At 43.4% G+C, this 27,593-nt stretch overlaps 1 protein-coding gene across 1 annotated transcript; it reads left to right on the forward strand.

The window, feature by feature from the left end:
* Nucleotides 1-706: 706 nt before the first annotated feature.
* Nucleotides 707-27,356, forward strand: NDUFA9 (NADH:ubiquinone oxidoreductase subunit A9; the record flags this gene model as incomplete). Its single annotated transcript, XM_080705747.1, has 11 exons — nucleotides 707-755; nucleotides 4,611-4,781; nucleotides 5,222-5,319; nucleotides 8,859-8,950; nucleotides 10,028-10,169; nucleotides 14,570-14,672; nucleotides 17,754-17,821; nucleotides 19,181-19,257; nucleotides 24,352-24,447; nucleotides 25,820-25,886; nucleotides 27,186-27,356. 11 exons carry the CDS (start codon nucleotides 707-709, stop codon nucleotides 27,354-27,356), a joined length of 1,134 nt encoding a protein of 377 aa, XP_080561873.1.
* Nucleotides 27,357-27,593: the final 237 nt, after the last annotated feature.

The following is a 27,593-nucleotide window of genomic DNA, read 5'->3' on the forward strand; positions in this document are numbered from 1 at the left end:
TACTCTGTGGACTCGACGTGCAGTTATTTACTGCAAGTGCATCCTCGTTCCTATTTCTTTTTCCCACTGTCCCGGCCCCCTGCTTTTACACTTTTTTCTCAGCCCGGCCCTGGCCCTGGCACGCCTCCTCCTTACCCCAGCCTCACCAGGGCTGCCCTGACACTTTGAGGGGAACGGTGACCTCAGAGTCCAGTTAGCTGAGTCCCTCCACTTTGGGTTCTGTCATTTTGAATGCCCCTGATTCATTCCCCAGTTGACTCTGAACTTGAGGTTCTTCAGCAACTTGAGATTATCTTTAAGGTCCATTCTAGATCTGAGATTCCCAAAGCCCTTCCCCCCCCCCGCCCCTCCTTCACTTCTCATTTCCTGCTTCCTCTCTCCTCCTCCTCCTCCTCCTCCTCCTCCTCCTCCTCCTCCTCCTCCTCCTCCTCCTTCTTCTTCTTCTTCTTTCTCTCTCTCTCTCTCTCTCTCTCTCTCTCTCTCTCTCTCTCTCTCTCTTTCTCTCTCTCTCTCTCTCTTTCCTCTCTCTCTTCCTCCTCTTCTCCCGCCTCTATCCATTCCCCATCTCTAAGGTTGCATCGCAACCCGGTACCCGCCGGGTCTCTCCGGTTTTGCGCGTGCGCGGAGCGCGGCCGGCGAGAAAGTTTGACCCAGCCGGGCAGCCGTAGTCGGCCGGAGCGCTGGCCGCGGAGGATTGTGGGAGAAGATGGCGGCTGCCGTTCACCCCCGGGTTGTACGGGCCCTGCCAATGTCACGTAAGTGTCACCGGCAACTGCGGCTTTCTGTCGGGGTCCTGAGCCCCGAGTCCAAGGCCTGGGGAGGGGCGCGGTGCCGCAGCTGCCCGCCGGCCCCCAGGCGCCCTGGTTTGTCCAGGTTCGGAGCTGCCCCTGTCCAGTTCCTCCCTCTCCTTCCCCACCTCCCGGGCTCACATATTAAATTGTGAGCTTGCGAAGGAGACTGGGGAACTTGAGCGGTGGGCAGGGAAGAGGGGGAAGGGGGGCAGTAAAAGATGGAGATAATCGGAGTTCTGATAGGGTCGTAAGGGTTGGGGCTGATGAGAAGTGTTTGTACGAGGTCGGGAGAGGAACAAGGATAGTGGAGACTTCCCTGGCTTCATCCTTTGACCTTGTGCAAGCCCGAGTTTAATCGGCCTCAGCCTCAGGTTTTTTTCCCCCCTTCCTGTCACAATGCAGTTGATACCCACACAACGTCAGAGAGCCTCTCGAAAGATTAAGTGAATAGCTGTGAAAGCACCTTTCTAACCCAAAGCGTCTCTACAGATGTAGGATGTGTTAGGTCTAGACATTGGGGTCTGGGGCCGAGAGAGAGGGGTGTTACCGTGGAATAGGAAGCGGGCGCTTGGGGGAAAGGAAGGTGAAGAAGTACGAAGGACGCCGTAGAATTTGTCAGCGTTATTTTCCCTTCGCTTCTGGTTGGATCTGTTCTCAGCTCTCAAATTGAAAACATGCTTTTGTTCTGCCGCTCACTAAGAAGCAAGAAAAGCAAAGAAGCCAGGAATATAATAATAAACTTCATTACCATTCTTTCACCTTCTCCACAAACACGTCCAAATCAATCCCCAAAGTTGTCTGTTTCCATGGTGTCCTTACAACTAACGACAGAAAGTCACTTTTTTTTTTTTTTCAAAATTACTTCTTAGAATTACTTTTAGGGCTTTATGAAGAATAGGAGTGGGGATTTACTAAAGAGCTGTCAAATTGGGATTTTTGAGGTCCTTGCACCTCAAATTTCTAAAGCACCACAGTTCAGATATATTCACCTGAGGCAAAGATTGGGGTGTGTAGAGGATTCTTTTGTTTATGTCTTGGTTAGAATTTCTGCATATTGCTGGAAATGTGGTGCACATTGTTTATAGTGGTGGTTCTACATTTGCTGGTTCTTGTTATTGGTGACACATAGTGAAGATTATAAATGATAACTGCTTTTTACCAAATGTCTGCTAACCACAATTCTAGATATTTTCATCAATTTCGACGTTGTAGCTTATGCTCTTAATCACTCTGCTTTGTTATCTCTAGTAAAAGTAAGCTTCTGAGGAAACTGATAAGAGGCAAGTCTAGTGTGTAGTAGGACAGAATTGTGTAAAAGAGTTGTATATATTTATGTGTGGAAGACTACTAAGTATAGTATGAAATTCTAAAAGGGAGAGATTAGTGTAATCTGAGGCAGCGAGGGAAGATTGGAACCCTAGTGGAGAATTTTAGCACATACCTGTAGTCTCAGCTGAAACCTCTAGTGATTGGCCATTTCCGTCAGCATGTGAATATCATACTTCATATTATAAGAATCAAACACCAACCCTTCCTTATCCTCATGTTCCTCTAGTTCCATTTCTCTTTTCCTCTTATATCTTAGAAGAATTATCTAGACCTCCCCTTTCCTCTTTTGATACTGGGGACTGAAGCCAGGGGCATTCTACCTCTGAACTACACACCTAGTCCTCTTTATTCCTTATTTTGAAACAGAGTCTCGTTAAGTTGCTAAGGGTCTTGCTAAAGTTGCTGAGGCTGGCATTGAACCTGTGATCCTCCTGTGTCAGGATCCCAAGTACTGGGATCGCAGGTATGTATCACCATGCTGGGCTGTACTCCTCTCAGTACTTCCTCGCTTCACAGTGTCTCATTTACCCGTGCTTGTCTAGCTTGCAGTCCCATTTATACAGCAGAATCGTTCTTGTTCTGCTCACGTATGACCAACATCTTCTAGATTCTGTGATCTTCCCTCCTTCACTCGAGCAGCATTTGATAATTAACTGTTTCCTTCTTGGAACACCTTATTTGGCTTCTCAATACCATTTCCTTTTTTTTGTTTTCTTTTCTGACCACATTGGGCTGCTTTTCAGTGTCTTCTGGCTCTTTGGGCTGGTCACTAACCTCTCTGAGCCTTAGCTTCTCATCTGTAAAGTGGTGGTGAAGGTAACACAATATAGTAATATCTACTAAGCATAGTACAGTGCTGCACAGCCGGTAAGGTCTCTGTAAGTTTATCTGTTAAGTTGTTTCTGTTACACGTCTGGTCTGTATTAGTTTTTAATCTCTGTGGTTTCAGTTATTATTCTGTGAGCTAAACTATTTCTCCGATTCCATTCTTTATTTTTTGAGGCGGAGGTCTCTCTTTGTTGCCCAGGTTGTCCTTGAACTTTTTGGGCTCAAGCCCGAGTAGCTTGGATTACAGGTATGTGCCACCATATCTGGCACCAATTTCACTCTTTTTGATAGAGGAGAACAGGGCTGGGTGGAATGCCACCAAGAAATTATTTCCAGAAAACAGATTTTCTAAAGTCATACTATTTGTCTTTTTCAGTTTTCTCCACGTGTACAGAGCACCAGTGCTAAGTTCCAAAGTTTTTTGAATGGAAAGAAGTTATTCAGCACTTTAAACCTTGTAGTTATTTCTGTTTATGTAAAGGTAGGGTAACGTGCTCTCAAATTTTGCTTCAATATGTTAGAAGGAACTAGGAAATTAGCATGTATCCAAAGGAGGTTTTTCTTTTCTGCCATATGAGGAATAGATGGAACTGCAGATGTTGAGTATGCAGAAGAGAATACTTAGTGTGGCTGTAATTACTACAGTTAGATGCAGAAGAGGGTTTAGACTTACTCTGTCATTCCGGAGAAAGATTAAGATAAAGAGTGCTAGGAGTCAGTCACTTATAAGCCATATGGGAGAAGCTTCTAAGTGTTAGACTGGCCCAAATCAGAGTGGGCTGCTGTGGGAAGTAGTGAGTCTCCCAGCCCTGCAGGCACTCAGGCTCAGGCCAGATGCTCTCTTTGCACACACACTCTAGAGAGGTGTGAGCACTCATGCACTGACTGAAGGTCCATGGGGGGAAAATGGAGCAGCCGTGAGTGGTGGCACAGGCTTGTAATTCCAGGGAGGCCCTCCTCAATTTAGTGAGACCCTGTTTCAAAATAAAATAAAAAGTAGGGCTGGGAGTCTGGCTCAGAGGCAAAATGCCTCTGGGTTCTATCACCAGCACCACAAAATAAATAAGTAAATACTGGTGGGAGCTTTGACAGATCACTGGCTATTAAACATTTCTAAAAGTCAGAACATTTTTTCTTCAGAACTTCACTCTTTTTGTCATCACTGTTAATGTTTTTTAGTGGTTTTATATTGTCTGAACTGCACCTTTTTAAAAACTGCTCTGGACTGAGAGTCCTCTGCCTCTAACCCACATCATAAACTTTCCTTTTCATTAGCCATCAGTTCAGAGTCTGTTCAGATAGGTCTCCTGTTCACCCTGCACTGGTTTTATTGCCTCTGTATTCTGTGTTTCTCATGGAATTCCATTCTGTTATTCCTCTTTAAAATCTTTCTCAAAACACTGTATCTAGGAGTCCTTTCTCATGAGAATATGACTTATCTTCCTAGGTAAATTATGTCCTACAGAATAGGAAGTTTACTTTCTAGTTTATATATTTCCTCATGTCCTGGGGATTTTATATGGCAACAATTTGTGTTTATTAAATTACTAAGGTACTGATCACAAAATAATGTTACAAGTTTCCTGGGAAAGAGGCTGTATGTTTTCACAGTTACTTTTAGGTTGATGAGCTGATTTTCTGTACTCTGGGGTTCTGTTTAAGGTTCTGCTATCACTGCAGTAGCCACATCCGTGTTCCCCGGCTTACCCCGTCGCCAGATCCATCATGCCCTCATTCCTCACGGTAAAGGTGGACGCTCCTCTGTCAGTGGGGTCGTGGCCACTGTGTTTGGAGCCACAGGATTCCTGGGCCGATACGTTGTCAACCACCTTGGTAAGTCAGGTGCCTTGAGCTCATGGTGCTCCCTGGCCATTGAGCAGGATTTCCTAATGAGAGGCCACGAGCTATGTTTCTGTTCATTTAGCAGTATTACGAGTTACTTCTGTCTCCTGGCCATTGAGCAGGATTTCCTAATGAGAGGCCACGAGCTACGTTTCTGTTCATTTAGCAGTATTATGAGTTACTTCTGTCGTGGATTCATTTAATTTTTATCTGCTGTGCTTTAAGAATATACATATGCTTCCTGTGTAAGACATTAAGGTGGGAGTAGGGATTCCGAAAAGTTACAACTTTTTAGCATGGCAAATATACTTTTTTCTAAACATACTATAAATTCACGTTATACCAGAATTTGAATGTTTATCAAATCATTATTGTGTAACATAGCCATATTACATTAATATTGATCCTTGTTTCCATTCATTCTTTTTTAGGACGGATGGGGTCACAGGTGATCATACCCTATCGATGTGATACTTATGACATCATGCACCTTCGTCCCATGGGTGACCTGGGCCAGATTATCTTTCTGGTAAGACCTTTATGATACTTGGAGTTGACATATGTAAATTTTTAAGGTAATTTTTAGAAGTAAGAACAAGTATAATTTTATCTCAGAATGGACCGAAGGCATCTTCCTTTTGCAGGGTATTCTTTCAGTTAAACTCCTGCATCTCTTGTTTGGGTATGCAGGTGTTAAACCAGCACTTGCCATGTGGTTACTTTAAGGGCCAGAGAGTAGATATTTTGGCTTTGCAGGCCACAGAGCATCTGTCATACTTACTGAACTCAGCCCATATACCCTGAGAGCAACCAGAGACAATATGTAAACAAACATGTGTGGTTGTGTTCCAGTAAAACTTACAAAATTAGGCTGCAGGCAAGACTTGGCCTGGGGCTCTAGTTTGATGATTCTTGTTCTAGGCCTGTGCTTTCCAGTATGGTAGCTGCCAGCTACAGGGTAGCCATGGAGTACTTGAACTGTGGCTAGTCTAAACTGATATGTGCTGTAAGTATGAAATGCAGATTTCTATGACTCAGTATGAAGAAATAATCCTCAAAATACTATTATTTTTATAGTTACTGCATATTGAAATAATATTTTAGATACATCAGGTTAAATGAAGTATACTTTTTAAATAAATGTCCCTGTGTCTTTTTACTCTTGTAAGCGTAGCTAGCAGAAAATTCAGAAAGAAGATTCAGAAAGTAATAAATTCAGAATCACATATGTGCCTCGTATTATATATTTTTATTGGACAGTGCTTTTATCGACAGAAAAAAAACATTACCGGTAGGGCGATTTATACCCTGGCTTTCTGGGCACAGGCTTAACTCAGAACTGTTCTTCTTTGCCTTTCTTTACCCACAGGCTCTCCTCTGGGCAGGAATCGCCCATGAGGAATGGCAGGGAAGGAGGTGGGCAGAGCCTTTACAGGGTGATGGAAAATGTGTGGGACTCTGAAGAGCCATAGTGGTTTGTCTGGTGGAGGTCAAGGATGCTGAGTGTCCTGTAGTGCCCGGCACCACCTTTCTACTGGGCGGGGGGTCATCCCGCCTGCACCTGTTCTCTGTGGCCGGCCCTGGGCCTGGCTGCTCACCTCCACTGTGCTTCAGGCTGACCTCCTGCTCTGTTGTCTACTATGGGACTGAGCCCCTCTACGGATACTCACTCGCTGCCTTTTTAAAAACATTGGGTGAACTCCTTAGCATCTCTAGAATTGTCTAGAATCCTTTCAAGTTTTTTGGTTTTTTTTTTTTTTTTTTGTGGTACTGGGGTTCCTGGAAGCCTGTCTACCTTTGGGCTACACTCCCAGACTTATTTTATAGGTTTTATTTGGAAACAGGGTCTCTTAAGCCAGCGCGGCTGGCTTCAAACCTGCGCGATCCTCCTGTCTCCGCCTCCCAAGTGCGGGGATTACAAGCGTGCGCCACCACGCCTGGCTCCTTTCAAGTTTTGACTTATTTTTAATGGCATTCTCACTTATTCCATACTGAATTTTCACAAGCTAAGCAAACTACTTATATTTGAAGTTTCTTGTTTCTACAATGTATTTTTTTCTTTTCCAAAATCTTATTTTCAGATATCTCCTTGGTATTACAGTTGTTGCAGGGCTTAGCTAACCCCTAAGTTCTTTGAGGCTTAATTTTGTTGGTTGTCTCGCAGTGCCTCTAAAGTAAAGTATCTCACAAGTGAGCGGTAAAACCTTGAACTAGTTTGCAGATGTGAACTCACTGGGATTGAGCCATGGGACACTTATTCCGTTCTTTCTGCAGAGGTTTATTTTCTGAGTGTTTGGCATTGAGCTGAGCTCTGAGCTTGTGTTGAGTAAAGTCGTAGTCTAATGTTTTTAGTGTTTATTTATGTGCTATTTTTGGAGAAGGTAGCCAATTGGGGTATGGAGAGTGATTCTCCCCTCCCCCACCGCTGTAGGTCCTATTTGAGATTGCGGTCTAAATGGCTGCTTAGTTTACCAACCTACCAGTGCAGGCCTGGTCCCTGGGATTGTGGTTTCCTTTTGATTTCTCAGCTGGACTCTTGGGCATTTCATGCATTTTTGCCTTAAGCTTTTCTATTCTGAGTCATCTTGAATTCTTCTTTTCCCACCCTTGGCATCCTTTCTGAAAACATCATTCTAATCTCTGTGTGTACAACTAGTTTTTTGATTGACCATGTCACTCACTGTGCCGCTGCTCTTATGTATATTTTATTTAGCAACCCCATGAGATAGGTCCTTCCCTTCCTCCCTTCCTTCGTCCTTTCTTCCTTTCTGTGGTGCTGGGTATCAAAGCCAGGTCTCATACATGCTAGGCAAGTGCTCTACCACTGAGCTACACCCCCAGCCTTCTTAGGATTTGATGGAGGTCTGTGGGGGTGGGAGGGAGTGTCTCACTGTGTTGAACAGGCTGTTCTCAAACTACAGCCCTCCTCTCTCAGCCTCTGGAGTAGCTAGGATTACTGGTGTGGACCACTGGGCCAGGCTCTTGTATTTTCTAATTTTACCTGGGGGTTGGGGAGATAATTTGTGCATAGTAAATGGCAAACTGGGTTTGCATTCCTGTGTGTTTGACTCCAAAACTAGGATTTGGCACTGTACCCACTCTCCCCCCTCAGTTCTGAGGCTTCTTCCTGCTGGGCCTCGCCTGAGTGCTCTTTAGTCTGACTTGCCTGGGGTGCAGGCAGCTCAGTCTTCTAGTCTCTCCCTGCCTCCCCCACGGCTGTCTCACCACCTCCCTCTCATGCACCTCCTCCTCCTTCCCTCCCCATTGGCTGAGTCAGGCACACACTGAGCACCTCATCCTGGGAAGGTCTCACTACTTACCGTCTTCCAGGGAGATGCTGACAGAATTCAGCTTTCATTTTACTATAGAAAGCTCTGTTCTTTTGTCGGAAGTTACTTTATCCTCAGATACTATTTCTCACAAGTTCATCAATCTGACTTAAGTCCTCAATGACTTATAAACTGCTCAAAAGTATAGCTCTACGAAAAACCTGAAGTTTTAGGCAATTCACTTCTCTCTGAATCTGGTTTTCCTGTTTTTAAAGTAGAAATGACTAAAAATGGTATTACTAAAAAAAAGGGAAGGGGTAAAAAGAAACAAGACAATAATGATGAATGTCCCCAGTCGAAAGCTAGCTTTTGGAAGACGCTCCTCCTGTCTTTAGTCTGTAAGTGGTTGCTGCCACATAGGGAGCATCTGTTTGTTTCTCAAGTGACCTCCGGTTACTTTGGCTGTTGCAGGGAGGGAGACTGCACTATTGGATACCTTTACAAACTCGGGGGCAGTTGGGTGGACAAATGTTAATATGACCCAGTAAGCATGTACCTCCTCTTTTCTAGTTCTTCTAATTGCCTGAGTAAAATGTGCTTTGACCTATTTGTCTCCAGAACAGTCAGAATCAACAGGGAGTTTGAGGCTTCAACATCGTTTCTATTATAATCAGTGGTGCCTTTGTGAAGTGGCGCCATACTAAGACTATACTAGCTAGTCTGTTTGAAACTTAACCTGGTAGAGGAAGGGGCTACATTTTTACCTTATATTTGTATCTGATTGGCTACTACTGTTTAGGAGTGGGATAGCAAAGACAAAGATTCTATCCGCAGAGCAGTGGAGCACAGCAACGTGGTCATCAACCTTATTGGACGAGACTGGGAGACCAGGTAAGTCTCAGTCTCTTGTTTCCTTTTTGTATAAGTCTGTCTAAGGGCTCAATAGATGTTTATTGGGCATCTTCTATTTGCCAGACATTGTAGTGACATTTTCAATTAGCCCATAAGGTTGACTGAGTGGCATACACACACACACACACACACACACACACACACACACACACACCAATGGCACTGGTTAGATTCCTGTGACAGTCAGTCTAGTGTAAGTCAGCAGTGTGGTGTGATGCTGGTACAGAGTCAGTGTGAGTTCTGTCTGGTGGTTGGTGATACCAACTAGACAGGGACTGGTATTGGAACTGGGCCTGGATCTGTCAACCTGGGATGATTCAGGAGTATGTGTTTGCCTCTTTCACTGTTCAGCAAGCTCATCCTTGGTTTTTCTTATGTGACAATATTCTAGGCTGCTTCTCTGTATTGTTAATTAAAAATCTATGTTCTGTTTTGAATAGTTCTGTTTAGCAATTGTATGAGTTATCAACAAATAAGATTTTAATCTGATGGTTCCATGATATGTTAACACCTTTTTAAAAGCATTTATTAAATTTTGACTTAGATTTCTTTGCATATGTCTGTTTCATCAAGTATTTTAAGTTCCTTAATGACTTGCAGGGTAATTTTCAACTTTATGTCTCGTAACGATGAACCCAATGACTTGTACAGAGTAAACATTTAGTTAATGCTGTACATGGAATTGATGACTGAGTTTTTAGTTTCTTTTTTCCTCTGGAGGAAAACAAACTTCCAGAGGTAAGAAATTATTCCCTTTCCAGCTCTCAACACTTGCCTCCTCCCCACTCAGCGGTACAGCCAGATTTTCTTAAAAGGCCCAGCCTCTCAATTCCTTGGGGCCACAGCATTTTATGTGCTGGATTTATAACTCAGAGTAAGCCTCAAACTATATACAGTAACTATAGTGAGCAGGCCTGAGAGCTTGGAAAGAACATTAATTTGGCTTAGAGTTAAATTATTGCTCTTTCAAACTTAAGCTGCTGTGAACACCAGTTTATCATAAAAAGCTTTAAAATCCCAAATCTGGAATCCTTAACTGATCCCTTTTTCTTCCAGTAACTTTGATTTTGAGGATGTTTTTGCGAAGATTCCTAAAGCGATTGCTCAAGTGTCGAAGGAAGCTGGAGTTGAGAAACTCATTCATGTTTCCCATCTCAATGCTGACATTAAAAGCTCTTCTAGATACCTGAGAAATAAGGTAAGAAACAGGTCTGCCTGGCAAGTGCGCGGCAGAGCTAGAGGTTCTCAGGGCCCTGTGAAGCACAATGCCAGTGAGAAGGGTCTCTCATCAGTGGGCTGAAAGCGAACAGGGTTTCTCATTCTCTGTATCCAGAATTGTGCGCATGTGCTATGTTGTGACATTTTGTTGAATGCCTTCTGTGTGAATGCTATGGGATTTCAGAGATGGGTAGGCCATTTTATTACCTGCTTCCAGATACTTAAGTGTCTTTAGAGCATGCTAGAATTACACAGAAAAGAGCACAAAAGGTAGAGCATGATTCCTGCCAAAGGAGGCACACCTGTGTCATCTAGCCTAGCTAGAAGACCATCTTTCTATATCAAATGTCTTGCTTATTCTTGGGGTTATGTCACTCTTCCCTGGGCAACATGAAGGCCAAGAATGTCAAGGATAAGTGTTTGTGAGAGAAAATGGCTCTTCACATAGTACCCAATCTTCTTTTACTCCCAGAAACTGCATGGAGTCCAGATGACACTGAGAGATTGAGCACTGTTGTTTGGAGTCAGACTATAACCTGAAATATCTTCATATGTAGGGACTCAGAAAGGATATCAGTGTCTGTGAGTGCTGTTAGCATTTGGTTTTTACCATTACAATCCTATCTTGACTAATACTATAAAGACAGTAGAATCCTAGGCAGTGGCTCCAACTTTTTGACCCATTGTATTTATTTATTGAACAAATTATTTATTAAGCACTGACAGTGAGTCATATTGTGTTATGCTAATAGCAAATAAAAAACAGACATGGGGGCTCCGGATGTAGCTCAGTGGTAGAGTGCTTGCCTAGCATGTGTGACTTCTACTAGTTAGAAGCATTTAATTGCTAGCATTAGAAAATCCTGTATAAACTCATTTACATATAAAGGGAATTTATAGAGTTATGTATCTAAAAAATCCAGCAATAGGGAATCTTAGCCATAGACTGGTGCCGTGACTTATCAGGCCCCAGCTTATGTCTCTGATTCTCTCAGCTCTGACTTTGCTCTTTGTGGAAGCTTTGGCTCTCATAATCACAACACTGGCCTCGTCCTGTCCAGGCTCACATTCCTATGCTGCGTTGCAGAAAGAGAGAAAACAAGAGTGAGGGCTTGGTTTAGCTCTATCCTAGCATTTTGTGGGTGGGGTGGGGTGGGTGCTGAGGATGGAACCCAGGCCATTCTACCTCCAAGCTACACCCCCATCCCTATTTTATTTTTTTTAATTGAAAACAGGGCCCTAACATTCTTAAAATCATCTGACTAGCACAATTGTTTGGAAGGGAATAGGAGTGTCAGTGGTGAGAAAGAGAAAAGCCAAAGCTGCCCAGCCTCTGGCTTGGCCACTGGGCGGATGGTGGCATGTTGAGTAAGAGGAGAATACTTGAGATGACAGGCTTAAGACAGTGCATCTTAGCCTTCATTGCGCTTTAGAGTCGTGGAGGGTAGAGTTTTTTTTTTTTTTTTTTTTTTTTGGTGGTACTGGGGATGGAACCCAGGGGCATTTTTACCTCCGAGCTACACCCCCAGCCCTATTTTTTATTCTTTATTTGGAAACAGGGTCTCACTGAGTTGCAAAGGGTCTCACTAAGTAGCTGAGGTTGTCCTTGAACCCTGATCCTCCAGTCTCAGCCTTCGGAATGCTGGGATTACAAGGGTGTGCCACCACACCCGGCTGGTGGGGGAGCTTTTAAGTCCTGATGACCGGGATATACTCCAGACAATGAAAACAGTCTGCTAGTGGGACTCGGGCAGCAGAGTTGCATGATTATTATTGTAAGTGCAGCAAAGATTGAGAGGTGCCATTTTACTTGAGAATGGAAGGTGATCCAGTTTTGGATTTGGGATTCAGGTGCGTTCCAGATGCGTGTAGAGCATTAAGGTAGTAGTGATAGGAGGGGTTTATGATCCTGGAGTGCATGAGAGAGGTCATTGCTATAGCTAGAGATCTGGGCATCACCAGCATCTGTCAACAGCTGGAGTAACAGGGGAGGGGGGCATAACGTGGCCTCGTGAGTAAGAGGACGCAGGGAGAGAATTTTGGACTGGGCCTAGAGGAGAACAGCGAGAAGGGATCTGGCTGAGGAGGAGGCACCTAAAACAGCCACGCCAAAACCAGCGGGAAGACGAGCAGGAGTGGACATGGGCGGTCGACGGGAGGCTGGCAGAGTGCGATGTTTTGAAAGCCAGTAGTGAGAAGGAGGGAGAGTCCCTGTGAACTCTGAGTGCCACGGAGGAGGCAGGCTAGACTGCGAAGTCGGACCTGTTGATTTGAGGCCATCAGCGACCTTGTCAGTGCTCGCTCAGTGCAGTGCTGAAGCAGGATCCAGAGGACACGTGAGTGAGGGTGAGTTGGAACTGAGGTGACGGGCACAGTAGAGGTCGGTGCAGTTTTAAGTAGTTTGAGGGAAACTGGAAGGGAATGTGACGTGGAATTGAAACATTTGTTCTTTTCTTGTGGTGGTGCTGAGGATTGGACCCAGGGGCATTCTACCTCCAAACTACAGCCCCAGCCCTTCTTATGTTTCTGTTTGGAAACAGGGTCCCACAGGTTGCTGAGACTCCCACCGGGTTGCTGCGGCTGTCTTGAACCTGTGATCCTCCTGTCTCAGCCTCCCAAATACTGGGACTACAGGCGTGCGCCACTATGCCTGGCTGAAACTTTTTCTCTTTGAAGGTAGAGGATCTGCCTTTGTTGTTTCAGGGGAGGTGAGAAAGGTCCTGGTAAAGAGACTGAGACTGTGTATATATGGGAGAGACTAGCAGGGCGAGTTCTGTAGGAGGGCACAGGTGTGCTCCAGAGTGCAGGCACCACTGCTGCATGCGGCAGGAGGAGGAGGAAGGCTGGTTCATGCACCCGAGTGTGGATTTGGTGGAAAGAACTTGAGACGGTTTTCCTCTGCCTTCATGTATTTTCTCTTTGAATTAGAAGGTGAAGTCATTTACTGAAAGGAAGAAGAAAGAAAGGAGAATCAAATTTGAACAGAATAGAAAATGCTCGAAATGATCATCTGGGAGAACAAATTAGAGGAAAACTATTGCTGGGAACTGAGGGCCCAGATAAATCGATGGCATGGATTTAGAGGCTACCATTGTGTGGTGCTGATTGGATTCTTTTCCTCCTGCTGCTAAAAGCAGTGGGAACACGTGGCTCAAAGGAGGCGAGAGTTGGGGCACTCCAACCTAGAACCCTAGTCCTTAGGAGGCTGAGCGTCTCTTAGACCCTGTTTCAAAATGAAAAAATAAAATAGGGCTGGGAGTGCAGCTTAGAGGTAGAACACCCATGGCTTCAGTCCCCAATACTGCGCCCCACCCAGAAGAATAAAGGAGGTTAATAGGAGTCCTCCAGGTTCAGGGTTTTGGCTGGTGAGTGGAGTAAAGTACACAGGGACCAGGTAGTTTACAATATCGGTAAGAGAGTGACTCAAAAGATGGGCCGTGCCGGACGCGGTGATGCACGCACACACGCTTGTAATCCCTGCACTTGGGAGGCTGAGGCAGGAGGATCACACAGGTTCGAAGCCAGCCTCAGCTACTTAGTGAGGCTTTCAGCAACTTAGTGAGACCCTGTTTCCAAATAAAATATAAAAACAAATAGGTCTGGGATTGTAGCCCGGTGGTAGAAAGCCTCTGGGTTCCACCCCCAGTACCACCAAAAAAAAAAAAAAAGTCAGGTGAGCACAATTAGTGGACTAGAATTCCATCAAAGAGGAAGCAGGCTGGATGTGTAGGAGACTCCCCTGAGCGTAGGATGCCTTCATCAGTGCTGAAGTTGATCAGGTCTGTGCTGTGCATGGCTGGAGAGAAGTGGCCCCTGGGGTGAGAACCCAAGACCCGAGGGGCCAAGTCCACGCGGCCTGTGGTGTAAAGGCAGGTGGGCGGGGGTCTGTGCCTCCGCGGGCAGGAGGGCTCGTCTGGGGGTTTGGTGGAGTCGGTGGGTGATGAGTGGAGTTGACAGCAGTTAACGCTGAGACGGACGACCTCCTCACACGGGGTGTGCCCTGCTGCCACTTGCCTCAGTTTATACCACAGCCCCGTGCTCGCCGTTCTCTGTCACACGACTAGGCCGTCAGCACAAACCAGAGTCAATAAAAGGAAAACTCGAAGCTGGAAGAGCTCGCCTTTACTCTGATTTTCTCCTTTCTTCTTCAGCATAACTCCTACAGAATAAAAATGGGAAGAAGCCCAAGGGCAGTTATAAGCGCGGGGTGTTTGTGCGTGTCTGTTACCATTCTGTGCAGAGTTTCGGGAACAATACAGTTACCTTTATCTCAAGGAAATTATGACCTTGGAGGTAGAAGTAGCACCTGGTGGCAGAAAGAACGAGAGCTTTGTTCACTCATCTCAGCATTGAATGGCTTTGTTTCTGGTATTCATATAGGCTGTTGGAGAGAAGGAAGTAAGGAATGAGTTTCCGGAAGCCACCATCATAAAGCCATCGGATATCTTTGGAAGAGAAGATAGATTCCTCAATAGTTTTGCAAGTAAGTATTTTTTTCTTCCTAGGAGAAGAGAAGAGGATATTGGCTAACCAATATCCTTTCAGTTATCTGCTTCAGTTAAAGCTGAGCACAAGCTAACAGTGTTCTCTGATTTGATAGACTAAGGTTATATTTTTCTCCCCAGCTGCCTTTTTCCTCCCTAAAGTTATATTTTCATCACCAACATGGGCCTTCTGATTTCTGGGAGACGCTAAAGAACCATTTAAAATTGGTGATACCCCCGGGCACAGTGGCTCACGCCTGTAATCCCACTACTTGGGAGGCTGAGACAAGAGGATGGCTCAGCATCCTCATGAGGCCCTCCACATCTTAGTGAGACCCTGTTTCAAAATAAAAAATAAAGTTAGGCTAGGTATATGACTTAGAGGTTGAATGTCTCTGGGCTCAATCCCCAGCACTACAAAATAAATTAATTAATTAAAATTAATATAAAGGTTTGGAGGCGTAGCTTGAAGATAAAATGTTTCTGGATTCAATATCCAGTACCAAATTAAAAAAAAAAAAATTGGTGGCACCAATGGATTTTTACTGGTGTGAGCCTCCAGCTGCTACAGGAAGTTGGAGGGCATGGCTCAAAGGAGCAACTTAGACTAGTGGAAAGAACGTGGACTGTGGAGCCGAGACTTGAGTGTTTTTCTCAGCCTCACGAGTTCTGTGACCTTGACACCATATTGAGAATATTAGATCGAATCAGGCCACTGCCCTAACCTCCCTTGAGTTCCGTGTATGATGTATCCCGGCCCCTCACTCCCAGCCCAGGCACCTGGCAGCCACTGGTCCTTTTACTGTCTTCATAATTTTTTCTTTTTTATTATCTCGTTGGGATCATACAGTATGTAGCCTGATTTTCAGATTGGTTTCTTAGCAGTATGCATTTAAGGTTTGTTCATAGTTGTTGTGGAGTTTATAGCTTGATAGCTCGTTTCTTTGTGTAGCTGAATAAAATTCCTTTGCATATTCTATTTTCTATTTCTTTGGTCTATATGTCTGTCTTCCTGTCACTGTTTTGATTATTATACACTCTTAATTGTGATTTTCTAACAAGTGTGGGAGTCAGGAAACTTGAGACTTCTAGCTTCTTTTCCTTTTCTAATGTTGTTTTGGCTACTCAGAGGCCCTTGAGATTCTATATGAATTTTAGGATAGATTTTTCCATATTTCTGCAAGAACCACTACTGAGTTTTGGGTTTGTTTCTGTTTTTTGCAGTACTGGAAATGGAACTCAGGGGCATTCTGTGAGCTACACCCCCAGCCTTATTTATTTATTTATTTATTTATTTATTTAATTTATTTATTTTTTTATTTTTGGTGGTACTGGGGATGGAACCCAGGGGCCTTCTATCTCCGGGCTACACTCCCAGACCTATTTTATATTTTATTTGTAAACAGGGTCTCTTAAGCCAGGTGAGGCTGGCTTTGAACCTGCACGATCCTTCTGTCTCAGCCTCCCAAGCGCGGGGATTAAAAGCATGCAACCCCCCCTCCCTCCCCCGGCTATTCTTTATTTTTGAAACAGGGTCTCACTGAGTTGCAAAGGGCCTAAGTAGCTGAGGCTATTTGCAAACCCTGATCCTCCTGTCTTAGCCTCTCAAATGTTGGGATTACAAGGGTGCACCACCACACCTGGCTCACCACTGGGATTTTGATAGAGATTGCATTAAATCAGAAGATTGTTTTAGAGAGAGAGAGAGAGAGAGAGAGAGAGAGAGAGAGAGAGAGTGTGTGTGTGTGTGTGTGTGTGTGTGTGTGTGTGTGTGATGCTGGGAATTGAATCCAGGGGCATTCTATCTCTGAGCTACACCTCCAGCCCTATTTTTTATTCTTTATTTTTGAAACGGGTCTCACTAAGTTTCAGAGGCCTCACTTAGTAGCTGAAGCTGGCTGGGAACCCAGACCCTCCTGTCTCAGTTTTCTGAGTACTGGGATTACAAGTACCACACCTGGCTTATTTTAGGTGGTTTTGACATCTGTTTTAGTCTCTTTTGTGTGGCTACAGCAAAATACCTGAGGCTGGGTAATTTATAAAGAAGACAAATTTATTTCTCACTGTTCTGGAAGCTGATTAGTCTAAGGTTGAAGCTCCTGCATCTGGTGGACCCTGTCTTGCTGCATAATTACATGGTGAAAGGTTGAACAGCAAGAGACCATGCTGTATTCTCACACAGCAGGAGAGCAAGTTAGCTGCACTCTGTGAAGCCCTTTTATAAGGTCCTGTTTACGAAGGAGTCCCCTTGACCTAATCACCTCTTAAGCTGCCACCTCTTATTCATATCATATTGGCCATGCCTGAATTTTGGAGATGCCCCATAGAAACGACAGCGGCATCTTAACAGTATTGAGGTGTCTTTGTGTATGAACTTGGGATGCCTTTCTATTTATTTCTATCTTCATTTCTTTCAGCAATGTTACATAGTTTTGCCACCTTAATTATTTCTGAGTATTTTGGTCTTTAGATGCTATTGTAAATAATTTCTACTATTAAGAGCTAAAAGTACTCTTTTGCCTTTACATTTAATTCAATTGGGATTTGCTCATGCTTATACTAAGAAGTAATTACTTTTTTAAACTTTTTTTGAGTAATAGAACAGTTGTCGTAACCCCATATATCAAATGTCATTTTCATTCCCACAGATTTGTGCTACTGTGTTCATACACTAAATCCCCACTTTACCAGGGTCTTTTTCTAAGTTACTTACACCATATCACTTATCCATTGATTCCTGTGTTCCTCCTTAGAATAAGTTGCAATTAGAACCAGTCTGGGAGTGAGCATGCGCTTGGATTATAGAAGACAGCATTGCATCACAGCGCATTGCCAAGCCATTACTGTATTGTGTTGCCAGTCCACTTTGTATGGCTTTCTGTGTTCTTAAATGTTTGGTCTTTTTACTCCCCATGTTTGTTATCTGAAAAGGAATGCTCCTTGTTAGGTTGATTATTTCCCTAGAGACAGCTCATTTATTACATATTCTTTCTGTTGTGTAAAACAATTATGTTAATCTGGAGATTGGTGAGTCTTTCAGCAGCTGCGCCTTCTAAGGAGAGTTGTCTTTTCTTCTCCAGATATGCGCTGGTTTGGTGGTGTGCCTCTTGTTTCCTTGGGCATGAAGACAGTGAAGCAACCAGTGTATGTAAGTGCCTTGGCTGAGAGGTTAGAAATGGGCTTAGCTGAGCTCAGGTTTGGGTAACTACTTTTCTGATTTCATTCTAATCCAGTAAGCTTATCATTTTCTTCTTTGTCAATTTGCTTCATCTGGATGCCTCTCAGTTTACCTAAGACACATACACGTTTTCTCAGTGTCTCCATCTGTTAATTTAAGTGGAAGGGGGGAAAGGAGGACTGAGGATGGAAACAGTTGACACGTGTTGTGTTCACATATGAGGGTATCACTACCAATTTCACATGGATGGGGGGATGTGGAGAGAAGTTCACTAAGTGATGTGTGTACGCGTGAGTGTGTCACTTTGAATCTCATTGTGGTATATAATTACAGTGCACCAATGAAAGTATAAAAATGAGTAAAAAATATCTATGCTGAATAAAGAAGACAGACAAGAAGAAAGCTTTATTTAGTCCTTAATGTGCAGACACACTGCGCATTACTGGGAATATAGAAATACTAACTAGGCAGACACAAATTGCTGTCCTGAGTTTACTTACAGTCCAAGACAGGTACATAGTGCAGCTATCAGTCAATATCGTGAGCGCTTTGATAGGGAGAAGTTTTGTGTCATTTTATCAGAGGGGCACCTAATCAAGGCGTGGACTCAGAAGAAATGACCTCCAAGGTGAGCCTAATAGTAAATCAGATGAAGGGCATTGAGGAAGACTATTTCATACAGAGGGAAGAGGACATATGGGAGCCGGAGGTGGAGACATGTGTTGGATTCCATGTTGGGCTGACCCAGGCTTCTCAGCAGTGGTACTGTTGACATCTGGGGCCAGGCGCTCTCTGCCATGGACGTTTGGCAGCATTCTGTCCTCTAGCCACGACATGCCAGCAGTACCACACCGTAGTTATAACTACTAAAGTGTCCCCTGGGGGCCTACATCACCTTGGTTAACAGCCTTGGCACTAAAATCATGTAAGCTTACTATTTTTGAAAGTCAAATGGTAGATTAGTAGCAGATCCATGTGGTCTAGTCTAGGAGTTTATGATGGTCAGTACCAGGGCCTGGAAAAGTGGTAGACGAGAATGGTGAGCCAGTGGGCAGAGGCTAGTCAGGAGGCCTTGAGCCATCTGAAGATACTGCTTCTACCAGAGAAAATACTCCAGTGAACCTTGACTCAGGAGCATCATAAACTCTTGAGCAGGTGGCTTCTTGAAGTGTTCCAAAAGCAGACAGCTGTATTATTTTAATTTTGCCACATTTTTGTTGTGTTTGGTGTCACCTGCGCCTCTCTCTCCCGTGTTCCCTTTCTATCTCTTTATCTCCCTTTCTTTCTCTCTTTTTCAGTGATTACTTAAACATATTATAATTTCTGTAGGTTGTAGATGTATCCAAAGGAATTATTAATGCAGTTAAAGATCCAGACTCCAAAGGAAAAGACTTTGCCTTTGTTGGGTAAGTGCCTAGAGTTTGACTTTAATGAAAGAATCATGATTGTTTAATGATGCATCCAAAATGATTTATAGCAAATTATTTCTAAATAAGTCACTGACAGTTTGTTACAGTTTTCTAGTATTAGAATCTCCTGAATTGCCTACATTTCGTGAATCTGTTTTAATAAATGATTTCTTTGTCATGAAAGTCTGAGAACCATTGCCCAAGACTATTAGATAAATAGCCCTTCATATCTGTAGGTTCTGCATCTATTGACAGAACCTTTTCAAGTTAAAAATATTCAGGTGGGAAAAAAAACGTGTCTGCACTGAATATATACACCTTTTCCCCCTTTTGTTATCTCCCAAGTGATATAACAGCTATTTAGATAGCATTTACATCTTGTTTTAGATAATACACGTTGTCTAAACATGATTTAAAATAGACAGGATGATGTGCATAGGTTTTTTGCAGATACTAAGCCATTTATTTAGGGGACTTGAGCACAGATTTTGGTATCCATTGGGGGGGTGGCCCTGGAATCAATCCCAGCGGATGCTGGAAATGACTATTCTTTGGCCAGTGATTGGTTTTATTACCATCAGTACAGTATGATTTTTAAATAAATGATATTACTATAAATTCTAAAACACAAAGCATTGATAGTGTAGTTGCAAAACCAAATTGATTTTGAATATCAAAATGTCCCTGAAGTTTGCAAATGGCCAGTTTAGAGTACCATGTTTAAGAGGCATGATTTGTTCTGTACTCTTTCTATTAAAATTTCCTCTCAGAAATATGAGGTGCAGTTGGGTTGTATAAGTTATTTGCAATTATTAAATCATGTCACAGCTGTTGTACATCATTTTTCCATATTAGCAAATGTGAATGTTTGTCTCTCTATCTCGCTCTCTTTTTTTACGGGTCTAGGGATGGAATCCAGGGACATTTGACCCCCGAACTACACCCCCTGATCTGTTTTTTATTCTTCATTTTGAAACATGATCTCACTAAATTGTGGAGGGCCTCACTAAGTAGCTGAGGCTGCCCGTGAACTATAATCCCCTGGCCTCCAAATGCTGGGATTACAAGCATGCGCCACCACACCTGGCTTGTATGTCTCTTTTGATTCCCAGGTTCATACATTAGCATGCAGCGAGTCATATACTATAGGAAAATTATTTTTAAACACACACACACACACACACACACACACACACACACACACACACACCACACTCTTAGCTTAGGTTTCAGAGAACACTAAACTCAAGATATCAGGCTCCCTTGAAGAATTAGAGTAGATTTCCAAGGAATAAATGAACAAAGATGTCTTTATGATCTTTTCTTGCTTACTGCTCTGTGGAAGTGGCTCAGCATAAGTCAGATATTTTTCTTACCTTTCCCACTCACTCTGGTCTCTTTGCTAGGCTTCAGTAAGTCATTCTGGTTTGGCATGATAACAGGAAAAGTAACACTAGACATGTTAGTATAAGCAATTTTTCTTTATGAATTTATAGATATATACCTCTATTTTTCTTTTTATCTTCGGCCTCAGGATAAAAGGTTTTTTTATTTCTCTGACACTTTGAGGCCAAGGCAGAACTCTAAGATCTTAATATTGCTTTTAGGTTTTTTTGTTTTTGTTTTTGTTTGGTGGTACTGGGGGTGGAACCCAGAGGCTTTCTACCTGCGTGCTGTACTCCCAGACCTATTTTATACTTTATTTGGAAACAGGGTCTCATTAAGTTGCTGAGAGCCTCACTAAGTTGCTGAGGCTGGCTTCGAACCTGTGCGATCCTCTTGTCTGAGCCTCCCAAAGCGCGGGGATTACAAGTGTGCACCACCACCACGCCCAGCTTGCTTTTAGGTGTTTTTGTAGCATTAAATTATATTGAGTTATTCTTTCTGTCATTCGTTTATTAAATCATATCATATACACACACACAACTAGTAGGTACAATGAAAGCTAGTAGACAAACTCAGCAAAGTCACAAGGTGCAAGATCAATATAGAAAAGTAAGTTTCTGAATATTGGAAAAAAGTATAGAATACTCAGGTATAAATTTAACAAGAATTGTACTCTTGTTATATTGAAAAGTATAAAATTTTGCTAAAGGAAGTTAAGGAAAAATTAATAAGTGATAAGACAGCCCATATTCATGGATTAGAAGAGTCAATATTGTTAAGTGACACTTTTCCCCAAACTGATATGTTGATTCTACTCAGTCCTATAAAAATTTCAGCAGACTCTTTTCTTGCTACCTTGCCTGGCTGGGATTTGGACCTAGAGAAGGCAGATACTTGGTTTAACCAAAGAAAGAATTTTGCTGGGTAAGCACAGCAGAGAGGGACCTAGGAGATAGATTTTGCTGTGAATATTTGCAGAGGAATGACTATAATACTGAGTAATGGAATCTAAGCTGGGAAGGATGTAAGCGTCTATGTACCTTTCTCTGTGCTGTGAACAAAGGCCCTTAAAGAAGTCTGGTTACTCTTAATAGAATGTAAAGTGCTTTAGAACTGCTGAATAGGAAATATATGATTAGTTCATTCACAATACCAGTTTTGCTTGCTTTATGAAAAGTAAAAGTTGTGTGTAAAGCATGCGTGTGTGTGTTGTGTGTCCTGCAGGGGTCCTTGTAAATTGTTACTGGAATTTTAAGGAAGCGATTTAAACACTTTGTATATTTCTCCTAAATGATGCTGACGTCCTCTCTTTCTTTTTTAAAAAATATATTAGAATGATGGGTTTCTAGCTAACTATATTTAGCTCTCAGTTATAGATTTTCTGAGACAAAAGGGATTAGAAAATGAGGGGAGAGATAAAATGTGTTGTAAGTGATAATGATTATTTAGTCTAGATTTTATCAATATAGAATGATTCAGATCAGTGGACTAGAACAGAAAGTTCACATATAGATTCAAATATATGTAAGAATATGTTATGTAATAAGAGACATTTCAGTGTGGGGAAAGGGTCAATTCAGTAAATAATTCAATAAATGGTATTGAAGCAGTTGACTAATAACATCTTGGAAAAATTCAATTATATATCTACCTTATATTCAAAAGTATGTTACATTCAAAAGTATGTCACAGAAGGAATTTGTCTTATGGTTTAGCAAACAAAAACATTGCATAAAATATGTGGAAATTTGTGCTGCTATAGAAGGATTTTCTAAGAATGAAACCAAACAATAAAGGAAAAAAAATCAATAGTTTTAATTAAGTAAAACAAGCTTTTATATGATACGAGTCACCAAAAATCAGTGATATTTCCAGCCAGCACAGTGGCACAGCAGTAACGGCAAGTGAGAAGAGTCTGGAAGTCTAGGTGCCACCGGGAAGGGAGGCTCTAGGGAGCCTGGGTGTGGCGGTTTTGCTCACTTCTGTCCTCAGCACTCAGAACCATGCCCGACACACAGCGGCACTCCCTTGATGTTTGTGTACTGAAACGCTGCAGAAATGCTCTAGGAGGCCGAAGCAGGAGAGTCAGAAATTTAAGGCCAGCCTGGGCAATTTAGTGAGACCTTGTCTCAAACGTGAAAGGAGGGAGGCTGGGGATGTAGCTCAGTGGTGGAGTGTTTGCTCAGCACGTGTGAGGATCTGGATTCAATCCCAGTAACACAAACAAATTCCCAACTGGATAACTAAAAGAAAAAGAATTCTTGCAAATCATCATTGGGACAGGAACTCCAAGACGAAAGAAAAGATTAATGCGAAAGTGGCCAAAATTATATGAACAAAAAATTTATTTTACATATTAAAGAAATGCTTATTAAAATGTTGAGGTACCTTTTTTATTTAGCAGATTGGCAAAATTTTTATATTTTTATTCATTTTTGTGGGGGCCATTCTTATTATCACCATATGTAAAGTGAAATAAACATTTTGTAAGGCAATTTACAAGTATTCATTAAAAGTCTAAAATTTCAAAATATGTTTTGACCCAGTTCCACTTTTAGCAATATATTCCAAATATATAATCATGATTAAGTACATTTACTGGAGAATGTTCTCTGAACCATTATTTTATAAAAGAAAGATATTTTTATTAGCTTAAATATTTCAAAATTGGGGTTGGATAAATAATTATGATTATATACAGTGCAGTATGTACAACCATTAACATGCAATAGATTATTTATTTGTTTGTTTATTTTGGTGCTAGGGATGGAACTCAGGGGCATTCTACCTTTGAACTACACCCCTAGCCCTATTTTATTTTTTATTTGGAAAAGGGTCTTACAAAGTTGCTGAGACTGGCTTTGAACCTGTGATCTGCCTGTCTCATCCTCCCAAGTATGAGGATTACAGGTATGTGCCACTGATCTTGGCTATAATCGAATATTTAATGACATAGAAAGTTGGTTATATAGATCGAATTTTGCGAAACTATGGGATAATGCACACAGTGGAATAAAGAACAAAGTTTATGCCAGAAAGAACAAAGTTATGTCATTTACAGAGAAATGGATGGAACTGGAGTACATTATGCTAAGTGAGATTATTCAGTCACAAACTAACAAGAAATCAGATGCTCTCCCTAATATTCAGAAGCTAGGGGAAAAAAGGGTCATAGGAGGAACTCTAGATGGAGGAGAAACTGTAGATGAACAAATAAGGAGGCCTATCTGGAGGTGATGGGAAAGGAGAAGAAGGGAAACTCCTTAATGTACATGATGTACATTCACAAATACATCAAAGTCGGTCACGAAGCCAGCATGAGGAGGAGGGAGGGAAGGGTGGGAACTGGGGAAGGGCTGAATGAGTGCCGTGTGCATGTGTGTACTCTGCTGTCTTGTACTTCATTAAGATGTAGGACTACAGTGCACCAATAAAAATTGTAAAAAGTTGGTTGTGACATAATGTTCAATGAAAAAGACAACAGAATAATAGGATATAAGCTTCTATTTGTGGAAGAAAACATATGTAAGGAGTTGAAGAATATGTACATCAAATATATTAACTATTTTACGGTGGGATTTTGGTTGACTTCTTTGTATTTGCTACAGTGCCTATTTTTTTAAAATAATAAAAATGTTATTTTGTCAAATTAAAAAACTATTGAGGGCCAAATCATTGGAAGAGCTGTGCTGTTTTCTTTTCTAGGCCGAATCGGTACCTTCTCTTTGACCTGGCTAAGTATATCTTTGCAGTGGCTCACAGATCCTTCCTCCCGTACCCCTTGCCTCGTTTTGCCTATCGGTGAGTAAAGTGCTTTTGTGCATCTTCCGAAAAGAGCTGACTGGATACTTTTGTTCCCTGTAGTAACGGGGGACCTGGCCCTTTCAGTGAAGGGCCAGTCTCTTAAACCACCACCAAGGAGGAGGTGAGGTCTCCTGGTGTCATGAAGGTCGGCCAAGAAGAGTCCAGGAGTCTAGGAAGGGGACGTGTTGGTTAGTACACATGAGACCAACAGTATTTATTAGGACATTCTCTGATTCTGGAAGTAGAAACCCCTGGGTTTTAACTTGGAGAATGGTCTGCTTGGCGGGTTGTGTAAGGGCGCAGTGACTACGCAGGAGGTGGGCAAAGGGGCTGGGGCTGTGGCAGGGATGGACGGAGCCACAGAAGCCTAGGACAGCTCCACTAATGGCCAGGAGCGTACAGGAAACATACCAAGGAGCCTAGAGAGGGCTCGCACAGCCAAACGGCAAGTGGGAAGAGTTTGGGAGCCTGGATGGCACCGGGAAGGGAGGTTTAAAGGAGACTGGATGCCTTGGAAAAGGGACATTGCTTTTAGTTCACTGTGGTGTCCCCGGCACCTAGAACCACGCTGGCTCACAGCAGCACTCGTAACATTCATACATTGAAATGCTGCAGAAAGGTCAATTAAGATAAAGACCAAAAGATGGCCCCGAACCACCAGCAAATTCACTTGGGATGGCAGCTTCAGCGTGGTGGGGCTTACCTGTGTAGAGCCAGAGTACGAGGAGCTGGAGACTTGTAAATGTGTTTTTGGTGTATGCTTTTTGTTTTGTTTTGGTGCTAGGGATTGAACCAGAAGCATTCTTCTTACTTCTAAGCTACATCCCCAGCCCTTTTCATTTTTTATTTTGAAACAAGGTCTTACTAACTTACCGTACCCTGGCCTCAAATCTATAGTCCTCCTGCCTCAGCCTCCCCAGCGCTGGCTTCCCAGTTGTGGCCACCGCACCTGGCGTAGGTATTTCGTTCTCTGCTCTGTGCGCCACTCAGCGGCGCTGCGGCCCTAACAATAGTGCATTGGAAGGTCTGAGGCTGAGGTGAGGTTACCTTTCTCAGACTTGAGTGCTGGGTCCTTTTTGTTTGCTTTGCTCATTGGCAAGATCATTTTAGTTTTTAGCTATTAAGACCCATTGTCTCTCTGGAGAACACAGTTGGCTGGGTTTTCTTTGTAAGGGAAATGTGGATTCAAACGCCGAGGGAGCCTCACAGATCGTGGAGCTAGGGTGTTGGCTCTTTTCCTTAAAAAATAAGATGGAACATAACAGTGAAGTCCGTCCTCTGCAGCAGCCTCTTTCTGGGGATCTGATGGGAGCTTAGAGATGGGACATAGAGGTGCTTACCACGTGTGCTGTGCATGTTCCTTTTCCAGGTTCGTAGCAAGATTCTTTGAAATTAGTCCATTTGAGCCCTGGATAACGAGGGACAAAGTGGAGCGGGTGAGTCGAGGTGGTAAACACTGGCCCAGGCAGACGTGGGCAAGAGCTGGCCCAGCGAGAGTCAGACAGCTTTGTGGGCTTGCTTGGAGCATTGCCGTGCTCCGGTCTGTCTGATACTGCTTCCAGCAAAGGCTGGCCCATCTACTCAGCACTGAAACTCATTGCCCACTGCATGCAGGTGCTTCTAGGGAGGATGCCAAATGAAATAATAATACTGTACCAGGCCTCCCGTGAGCCGCTGCGGGCCTCACTGATAAGAAGCCATCACGTGGTCCCCGGGGTATTACCTAGAAGTTGGCATGTAGAGATGATGTGAAAATAGTCCTTGGGAACAGGTGTGGATGTGCAGCTTCAATCTTCCCTCTGATGGGCTGTGTCTAGAAAGCTGAGCCCATCCTGTGATGTCCCGCTAGGTGGCAACACTGGCAGGAGACCTGATTGCCACCTTTCCCAACACTAAATGCCCCCTACTTTGACAGTTGAGGAAGTATTGGTACAGTGGGCAGAGGGGTTTTGGTTTGGTTTAGAGACTGCCTTAGAGCCCTCGCTTGGTAGAAGCGTACACTTGGGGGTGGGTGGGACGAACAAAAATGGTTAATGGGTTATCTCTTAATGGGAAGGAACAGATGCAACATGCTCTTTGATTTAAACTGCAGCAGAAGACCTGAGTTCAGAGAACACAGACAGCTGAGGGTGCGCTCGCCTTGTTTAGCACCTGTCTTATTCCTACGCTTCTTGTTCAGCCACCCTCGGCCAGTGTGGCGACCTGTGCTCCCCTGCTAGGTTTACCTGTGTATTAGACCTGCCCATCCAGGCCAGTGTCCTGTGCTCATGGGAGAGCTGTGGTCTGACAGTCAGTGAGGTTCACTCTTTCTTTCTTTTTTTCTTTCTGTCTTGTACATTTTCTTCTCCTTTTTTGTGTGTTTTTGTCGTTGGTGGAATTGGTGGTGGGACCTCGGACCTCATGTGTGCTCGGCCAGTGCTCTACTGCTGAGCTACTTCTCCAGCCCTTGTTAATTTCATTTTGAAACAGGATCTCACTAAGTTGCCAGGCTGTTCTTGAACTTACCATCCTTCTGCCTCAACTTCCCTACTAGCTGGGATTACTGGCATGTGCCACACGCCCAGCTGTGTTTTGCTTTCAGTGAGTTCCAATAATCCCAAATTGCCTCGTGTTCTTTGAAAGCCCTTCGGTCTCAGTAAGTGATCTGGGCCAGCGAGAGTGGCTGTTTGCTGGGGTAGCACCGTGTGTTCTTGGCCACTTTTCAGTATTCTCTCTGGTCCTTTCTTTATTCAAAGATGCACATCACCGACAGGATGCTGCCTCAGCTGCCCGGCTTAGAAGACCTTGGTATTCAGGCCACGCCGCTGGAGCTCAAGGCCATCGAGGTGCTGCGCCGTCACCGCACCTACCGCTGGCTGTCTTCTGAAATCGAGGAAACGAAGCCCGTCAAGACCGTCAACTTCTAGTGCCCCGAGCGGCCCTTGGTTTGGGGGTCTTGGCTTGCAAACAGCACACATTCTTTAGAGGATCCTCTGCATAGTGAATGAGACTCCTCTATTAAACATCTGAGGCTAAGTTCTGCAGCATTTTCTTTCTTTTTCATTAAATAAGAAATCTCAGGGACTGAGGGTGTAGCTCAGTGAGAGAGCATGTGCTTAGCATGCTCAAGGCCTTGGGTTCAATCCCTAGCACCGACAAACAAA

This window comes from Muscardinus avellanarius (assembly GCF_963383645.1).
Source record: "Muscardinus avellanarius genome assembly, chromosome: 11".
In the NCBI taxonomy this organism is placed as follows: Eukaryota; Metazoa; Chordata; class Mammalia; order Rodentia; family Gliridae; genus Muscardinus; species Muscardinus avellanarius.